The sequence below is a fragment of the Oreochromis aureus genome, linkage group 22 (assembly GCF_013358895.1).
Source record: "Oreochromis aureus strain Israel breed Guangdong linkage group 22, ZZ_aureus, whole genome shotgun sequence".
Classification (NCBI taxonomy): Eukaryota; Metazoa; Chordata; class Actinopteri; order Cichliformes; family Cichlidae; genus Oreochromis; species Oreochromis aureus.
This window is the reverse complement of record NC_052962.1, coordinates 29,273,086-29,281,784: the sequence shown is the minus strand read 5'-3', so window position 1 is coordinate 29,281,784 and position 8,699 is coordinate 29,273,086. Positions and strand designations below refer to the sequence as shown.

At 42.0% G+C, this 8,699-nt stretch overlaps 1 protein-coding gene and 1 long non-coding RNA gene across 2 annotated transcripts; one reads left to right on the top strand and one right to left on the bottom strand.

The window, feature by feature from the left end:
• The first annotated feature begins 276 nt into the window (after positions 1–276).
• Positions 277–780, top strand: LOC120435490. Its single transcript, XR_005609765.1, has 3 exons — positions 277–330; positions 487–638; positions 738–780. It is a non-coding gene; the product is annotated as an uncharacterized LOC120435490 (long non-coding RNA).
• A 2,351-nt stretch (positions 781–3,131) lies between these two features.
• Positions 3,132–8,695, bottom strand: LOC120435537 (zinc finger MYM-type protein 4-like). Its single transcript, XM_039605318.1, has 13 exons — positions 8,563–8,695; positions 8,285–8,420; positions 7,480–7,602; positions 7,266–7,303; positions 6,967–7,084; positions 6,751–6,866; positions 6,292–6,490; positions 5,496–5,578; positions 5,244–5,415; positions 4,811–4,962; positions 3,640–3,745; positions 3,310–3,558; positions 3,132–3,199 (listed from the first exon to the last, which is right to left on the bottom strand). The coding sequence occupies exons 1-13, from the start codon at positions 8,620–8,622 to the stop codon at positions 3,132–3,134; spliced, it is 1,620 nt and encodes a 539-aa protein (XP_039461252.1). The 5' UTR covers positions 8,623–8,695.
• Positions 8,696–8,699: the final 4 nt, after the last annotated feature.

Sequence of the window (8,699 nt, the reverse complement as noted above, 5' to 3'; positions counted from 1 at the left end):
ATATATATATATATATATATATATATATATATATATATATATATATATATATATATATATATATACACACATATATATATATATACACACACACACACATGTGTGTGTGCGCCAAGACACACACACACACACACACACACACACACACACACACACACACACACACACACACACACACACACACACACACATCTATATATAGCCAAATTTAAAAAACAAATTGTGTTTCTGCTGAAATTTTATGAAAATCTGTGTATTTTTTCATAACAGTAACACAATCGTACAGCACGATACCGCCTACAACCCCACAACCTCCTGCTATAACTACGGGTAAGTTTTATATTTTGTCTTTGATGTGCTTTTGTAATCCTCTGATTAAAGAAACAAGGATGGACTGACAGAATCAGTACATTAGACTCCAAATCACACAATCATAAACATGTTTTCTTCCACCTGACTGAAGTGTTTGATGCAATCTCTTCAAAGATGATCCATGTTATAAATGTGAAGATGGCTGGAAGCAACATGGAGGAAAGTGCTATTTTTTCTCCACAAGCAAATCATCCTGGAATGAGAGCAGCACTGAATGTATCACTAAAGGAGGAGACCTGGTTAAGATAGACAGCAGTGAGGAGCAGGTACAAACCACTGCTGCAGGTTCATGTTCTCACCCTCATGTTTCATCATCCCAGGACTGAAAGTTTCACAAAGTAACTTAATCATTTTTTTCTGTTTAGAGCTTCTTGAGGATAGCTATTCAACAAAAAATCGAGGGCTATGACGACTTTTTCTGGATCGGACTGACAGACTCAGCAGTAGAGGGCAGATGGTTGTGGGTGGACGGCTCACCGCTGAATGAAGGGTTTGATTCAGTCCAATTACATTATACTACACTTCATACATATGAAATGTACTGCAGGGTTTGCCTAGTCACAATAACAGTCACCTTAGAGCTGGATTATACTGTAAGGAAAAGACAGAAAGAAGACAGACCAGCGGTACTCAGTGACAGTGAGGTGGCGAGCAGAAAGAGAAGGGCTTAGAACGACCGCGACAAAACACAAACAGTGAGAAAGAGGAACCAGATTTGATGACATGCAGTACTGGCATATAAAAAACACTGAACAAATAATCAAACTGTTTTTGTTCATTTTCAGAATCAAAGTTTAGCTTTTACAGCTAATGCCCGTTCTGTTCTTCATCCCTTAGTTTGACATTTTGGTTCTCTCATGAGCCAGATGATTGGACTGGAGAAGATCCTGGTGGAGAGGACTGTGCGAGCATGGAGAAAACGCATTGGTTTGATATTTCCTGCAAATTAAATCAAAAAAGCATTTGTGAGAAACCAGCTGTGGCTCTGTGTGACTAAATTCAGTTCAGGAAGTAAAGATGGAAGTAGAGGACACAATGAGGCCGTTTTTCAAAAGCTAATGCTGCAAACTTTTAAAGCTTCCTTTCATGAAAAGATATATATACCATTTAAAATGAAATAAATGTTAATAATTAGTTTGTTCCTGATTTTTTTAATGTGTGTATTATGTGCTAAAACCGCCTTTTTTTGTCGTAACTTTTAAGAATTTACATCAGTGTCTGACCTCACAGAGGAGTTATATAACTAAAGGCTATAAAAATACGCTTTGTTCTGTTTTATTAAAATAATATAAAAACTTTCCAGACTGTAAATATATTCAAGGGAGACAAAAGACAGTTTAAACCAACTGTAGCTCAGGTGGCAGAGCAGGTCAGCCATTAATCAGAAGGTCGGTGGTTCGACCCCAGGCTGCTCCAAATATCCTTGGGCAAGATACTAACCCCATGTTTGCCTACTGGTCGTGGTCAGAGGGCCCGGTGGTGCCAGTATCCGGCAGCCTCGCCTCTGTCAGTGCACCCCAGGGCAGCTGTGGCTACAATGTAGCTTGCCATTCCCAGTGTGTGAATGGGTGAATGACTGAATGTAGTGTAAAGTGCTTTGGGGTCCTTAGGGACTGAGTAAAAGCGCTATACAAATGCAGGCCATTTACCAACAGTTGACATTTAATTTTGGAAACTTGAGGGGAACTTTTACAGTAACAGAGACATTTGTTGCTGGTCTGCAGGGTTCAGATCAGCCTTTTAACCAACGCAGAGCTCTCGCAATCAGCAGCATGAAGAGAAAACAAAACATTGCTGACAACTTGATGTGGAACGAGTTATGACAGGAACACTGGCACAGATGTGCGGCGGGTTTCTGTTCAGATTTTATATTGCTGGGAGGTTTCTTCTTTCACACGCCTGCTGACTGACTGGTCAGCCAAAGTTCAAGGCAAACTGGTGATATAGTATTGACATATGGAGCTGGCATAATGAAACTCTTATTTACAGCTTAAGAAACAGTTTTAAATTCAATTGTAATCTCTAAAGTCTCATTTAGCTCTATTTTTAGCTTCCAAAAGCTGCTGATAGAAACATCTGGTGTCTTGCTGCCACTTGTTCATAAACAGTGTGTTTTTAAACAGCCATCTTTCATTGAATCATGTTCATGTTTGTACTATGTATATATTTTTGAATCAATCTTGATGCACTTATTAAAAAGTCCTTCAAACACTGAGTCCTCCTGATCAGGTGTAAATGATGGGTCATCCAGTGGTTACGGGGCCATACATGTACCCTCTCTCGCCCACTCCTGCAGCCCTCGGACAGCAAGGATTCGGATGATCGTGGCTTCCACGCTGCTGTCATTGAGAGGGGCGAGCGAGAACCACAGAGGGCTGCTGGGAAGGCAGCTCCGATCTGGCTGGAGGTAGAAAAGATCGCTGCGCTGCCTCAGCGATGCTGGACTACATGAAATAGGAGAAAATGTGTTTTTTTAAAAATAACATTAATAATAATTTGAGGTCATTAAAGTTAGAGAGCTCTAAATGTAAATACATTTAATACATTTTGTACCTTATTTTAGTGTTGATACAGAACTGTTTCAGTTTCTTATGCATTAAATGGGTTAGCAAATCTAACTAGGAGAAGTAATACAGCTGATAGATGGAGATAAAGGGTGATAGGCATAAATCCCTAAGGAGTTAGAGACACCGACCACTTGGAGAGGTAGAACTCGTGAGAGTCTGACTGGACAACGAAGGGGTTCTCCTGGTTCTCCATCATCTCCAGGAAATCCTCCTCAGACTCGTTTTTCTTAACCTTCTTAGCTGGGACGCGTCATACGTGTCTGAAGAACACACAAAAACCACAACAACAAGACTTAAGTAAAAATGTAAACTACCTTGTCATACAATTTACTATAGATGAACTTCATTTGGCCCCTCAGCCGTTTGGTACCTGACTCTTCCTGGTTTGTACAAGTAGGTGGGTGGAAGCGTAGGAAGGTGGTCTTGGTGTTGCTCTTGCTGGTTTTGGTGCAGAGTGTGATGTTTGCAAAGGACAGCCGGCGGTGCTGCTCGACTGTGGTGAAGCCAAAGTACTTGCAGAAGAAGAAGAGCAGCGTGTTGAGCAGGACAGTGGGGGAGTACGCCCCCAGCTGTTTACAGTCCCACAGAAACTGCTCCTCCACACAGGACAGCACACAACCTGCCGAAAACAACAGGCAGCTGATGGACCTGATCAAAATATCAAAGACAGGAAAAAAATAAGCTGCTGAAGATAATTTACCTCCGCCTGTGACTGAAGGTTTAAGGATCTTGGTCAACTCAGTGGAAAACCTGTCGTAGATGAGATCACTGAATATGTTCTCCAGCCGACCGTTCTGAAACAGAAACTACAGAGAAAGACAAACACAAATATGGCTCATTAAACACTAAACACAGGATATGGTTATGACAAACAGGTGGATGACAAATTAACAGAAAAAATAAACAATCGCTCAGTGTTCGATCACTGTGCCCACAGAGCAGCATGAAAGCCCCATGACACTCTCCCAGCCTCTAAATCTTATCATCAGCCACCCCCTCCTTTTTTTTTTGTTTTCACCTCTTTGTGTGTGTGTGTGTGGCGGGGGGTGTGTGTGTGTGTGTGTGTGTGTGTGTGTGTGTGTGTGTGTGTGTGTGTGTGTGTGTGTGTGTGTGTGTGTGTGTGTGTGTGTGTGTGTGGTTTCTGAAGTTGTACCAGTAATCTTCAGAATAACCACACCTCTGCACACTGATCAAACATGGAAACCAAACATACAGGCAAGGGTGAGTACGCTAGTATAGATAACACCGGGTACTGTGGAAACTTGTGCTGCAAAAACAAGTCCACCCCCATCGAGCTCGCCCAAATCACCAAAACACAAACGTCATAAAGCCCAGAAGCCCCAGATTCTGGGCTTTATGACGCAAAGACCACGAGGCCGACAACACCAGCGTGCTGTGTGAAAAACATGCATGAAAGTCCACACCAGTGTCTAAAGCCACCATGGAGATCAAGTATAAGTCAGCCAGCAGACATAGTAAGGGAGAGAAGGCCCCAGAACGCCACAGAAGCCGAGGGACAGCAAAGAGACCCTAAGTCCAGGAAGGGCGCTGGCCAGCACAACCCAGGCACCATGGCCAAAGGCACAAGACAACCAGCAGCCCCAAAAGGAACCCACCCAAGCCCCACACTTCTGGACCCCCATCAATCTCGGAAGCAAGAGCCACCCATCCCAACTCAGACAGCCGGGCAAAGGGACAGGCACGCAGGGAGGACCCTAGCACTGCACCACACAGGCCAACAAAATGCATGGGGGGCAAAAAAGCCAAAGGGAAGAGAAGGAGCCAGAGAGCCAAGTTAGAAAGAACCAGCAGGATCAGGCAGCCAGTTTGCCATTAAATATAAATGTATATACTGTTATTTCTTGTCTTACCAGCTGAATGCTGAGGCAGAGGTAGAACAGCCTGTTGGGGGAGTACGGCTCGCCATCCGATTGTTTCACCTCCCTGATGAAGCAAAGCAGGCAGTCGCTCAGTTCAGCCACAGAGCAGCGAAGGAGGTCCGCCTTCAGCGTCAGTACATGAGCTAACAGATGAAAGAGTCATGAAAAGGTTTTGGTGGATTAGCTTTGACATCATTGCCTTCATGAGACAAATAATAATAAATAAAGTTACACTCAAAGTGTATTCATCTGCTCTGTTTTTATGAATTTGTGAATTTTATGAATATGTCAAAGCAGAAAACAGCATGTTTTATGACTATAGTAGTGTTTGCTGGGATTTTTCCACCTGAATTTTTTCAGTTCATTTCAAAGAGGAAAACAATCTAAAACTTACAGACAAGTAAAAAAATGTTACAAAACATACAAGAAACGGGCTCCAGGTTGGTTTGTGACTCTCTCCACTTGGTCCATCTCTTCCAGGCATCAACTCCACACTCACTCTTCAGGGTGTTTTGCTTTGAAGACACAAGTTGAGTAAAGTCTGTTTCAGGAGTGTCTTGCTCATCTTTCTTTGAAAGCTGCTCCAGGTTACAATCCTGAGACACACAGAAGTGTCAAAACCACAGAAAGGAAACATCATGCAGCTTCTAACCAGCCATCTCAGCTGGTTTCCTACCTTGTTCTTGTCTTTGTCCAAAGTTTGTGGTACTAAAATTGGAGCAGGAGGAGCGACGGGTGATCTCTGAGGACTTTCCAGAGCTGAAGGAGGAGAAAGAGGTGGGAGGTCAGGAATAGGACTGCTGGCCATGTATTCATCTGAAACTGGAGGGGAGGTTTTGTGGCCTCGCGGCTGAGTGACCGGCCCAGCACTGGTATCAAAGAAATCCTGCTGGTTGTCAAAAGTGGGCTTATCCTTGATATTTTTTATTATTAGAGAAAAAATATGCACTTATTACAGGAACACAGGACCTATAATTCATGTCACAAGACCTTGTACAAAGCAAATATTCTGACAGCTCAAAGCAATAAAACCAGCAAGTTCAACAACTGCACCTAAATGGAGTAGAGCCAGCTGTTATTATTACTAACCCGAAAAACACACTGTATCTAAGTGTTGTTGAAGCTAATATTATCCTGTGTATTAATATTATTAGCAGGTAATACTAAGGTGTGTTTGTTTAATGGAAATCTCTGGTGACAAAGGATCTTCGAAACAGCTGTGACTGTCACGTCCATCCAAAGTAAACTGAAACTTTAAGTTATAAATGACTGATGAGACCATAACACTGACACAAATAGAGGGAACAGACATTGCTGCTGTGATTTATATAAAAGCAGCTGTTTGGCTCAGTTTGGTTCATGTGTTCATAAATGTTGATAACTCATTTTTCTTACCCAAGTACTACAGGTTGTCCTGTCCCTGTAAAAATATAACTCTGTAATTATTTTATGTAATTCAAAACAATTCTTACCCTGCACGGATGAAGGCTTGGGTCTTTCTTCTTCTTTTATCATCTGTCCATGCTTCTGCCCTTCCTCTCTCTGCTCTATCTCCGTCTCAGGCCTGATGAGCTCGCCCTGTAAGTGTTCAGGATGCAAACTCTCTTTTGTGGATTTCACCGTTGGCTCAGAGCCATCTTTCTTCACAGGGAGGACCAGGGGCACAGGCAGCTGTGGGAAACACAGACTTAAGACTCGGGTTTCTGTGAGGCTGTACTGCTTATATGAGGACTGATTTTAGAGGTTGAAATGCAGCAAATGACAAATGTACTTAACAAAGTTAAAAGCAGCAGGACAAACAGCTTTCAACAAATTCACATAGTTTTTTAATGAAACAGAATTCAGATATTTTTTTTCCTCAAACAGAAACAAACTTAAAGGGTTTTTTAAAATATTCATATTCATTTAGGTTAAAGATGTGTTTTACTTACCAGTAAGGGCAGGCCCACCGGCTGTGGAGCGTACTGGCTGTACATGTTCATAGGCACAGGAACATAAACCGGCACTGGGACAGGCAGGACCACGACTTTAGGATCACAACGGTCTTCTAACAACAGAAAAGAAAAAATTGAGTAAACACCAAAACTGTTAATTCTGAAAAGATGGTACCTGTTCATATTTCACAACAGACATGTTATGTGCTTTACCTTTTTGTGTCTCTATTTTAAGAGCCTCTTCTGTACAGGAGACCCCTTTGTTATGAACCAGCGGAGTACAGATGATCGACTTGTTCTTCAGCTCCTTTGGGACAGTCTGAACGCTGGCCTGAAGAACAGACAGGTCACAAAAACACCAACTACGATCAAATCAAAATGACAAACACAACTTGGCTTCATTTGTTACACAGATCATATTATTAGGTTATTCTGAAATTTAGCCACTTCTAATGTATGAAAACATAAGTTTATATAGAAGCACGTCGATTAAAACATCTTTGTAGACTTACATGTCCAATGACCTTTGTTTGAATGTCAGTGATGGAGCCTGTGGAGAAATGATAGTCAGAAAATAAAACATGGCAACAAAGGTAAAAACTGTAGTCAGAGCAGCTAAAACAAAACACACACAGCATCACAATTTCCCACAATTACTACTCAGTTTATTACCTGGGTGAAATTTTAAAATGTGTTAATAAATAATGTGTCTGTGTGTGCATGTACCAAGCTGTGGAGAGGCTGCTGAGGTGCTGTGCTGCCTGGTCAGAGCATTAGCCAAAGATATAACATTCCCAATGACAGGAGAGGACTCTGCTGGTGCTGCAGATACCAGAGATGAAGAGACTTCTGGAAAGAGAGGAGAGCCAGTCAGTGGTGCTAGTAACTGATTAAACTGCAGCAGAGATTTATAAAGCCTGTAACTGAACCAGGACTCGAGAACGAATTATTATCACCTTCACTTAACCAGGAAGCTCCATCAAGAGCAAATCTTATTTACAGGGCAGACCCGTCCAAAATTACTCATCTTTACCTTCAGAAAATTGTGCAAGATATGCAAGAACACAATTTCTGCTCACAGCCCTCAGCTCACACGCTTTCTAAACCAAGTAGTGAAGCTCATTTATAGTTACAAATATTTATTTAATAACCACAGCGTTTACATCATCATTGAAAATTAAAAAAGGAAACTTTAAAAGACGACAGCAGCTTCCGTCCACACCCTGAATTCACTAAAACCAGCAAAGCTCAGGAGAAATAACCAAAATAACTGAATCGGTACACAAAGGACCTTAAAGTTCGATCTTAAAGTTGCACCACATGTTTCAACTAAGGGTATTATGTAAAGTGTAAACTGAAGACCTTGAACAATTGTTTCCTAAAACTAGATCCAAGCTTGTTTTAGCTGGTTAGGGGCTGGATAAAGACCCCTCTAACTCTACATGACCTTAAACCCAAAGAAATCCAACAAATGCTGCTCTGGTTCTGTCCCACATCATTATAATCATTATGAAACAGCAACTGTGCATACCTCCGTCGAGCATCTGAACCTTGTTACTGCAGAAGTGTAGGAGACACTTCATGCCACAGAAGTATTTGACCTCTCCCAGCAGCGGCAGACTCTGCTTTAGTTTCCCTTTGTGACTGCAGGTGTCACATTTTGCCACCTGAGGATAAAAAGCAGTTAGGAGGAGAATTGGTGATTGAATTGTCTTTATGCAAATTATATTCAAGGGTAAAAAAAGGAAAAAAAAACCTTCATCTGCATCAGACAGACTGTGCAGAGTGTGAGCATCACCCTTCACTTACATGTCCGAGGAGCATTTTGTATTTTGAGCAGCAGGCTTCAGAGCAGAACTCGATGTCCATATCTTCACCCGGTGTCGTCACCAGACTCTTGGATATCGACTGGCAGTAACTGCACGAGCGACAGTGTTTACCCACTT

Excerpts from the sequence above, each read along its gene's own strand:
- LOC120435537 (XM_039605318.1), bottom strand. The coding sequence starts at position 8,622 with ATGGACATCGAGTTCTGCTCTGAAGCCTGCTGCTCAAAATACAAAATG. Across the intron at positions 7,603-8,284 it reads GGTTCAGATGCTCGACGGAG|AAGTCTCTTCATCTCTGGTA; the intron begins GTATGCACAGTT and ends CTCTCTTTCCAG. Across the intron at positions 7,085-7,265 it reads AAACAAAGGTCATTGGACAT|GCCAGCGTTCAGACTGTCCC; the intron begins GTAAGTCTACAA and ends TCTGTTCTTCAG.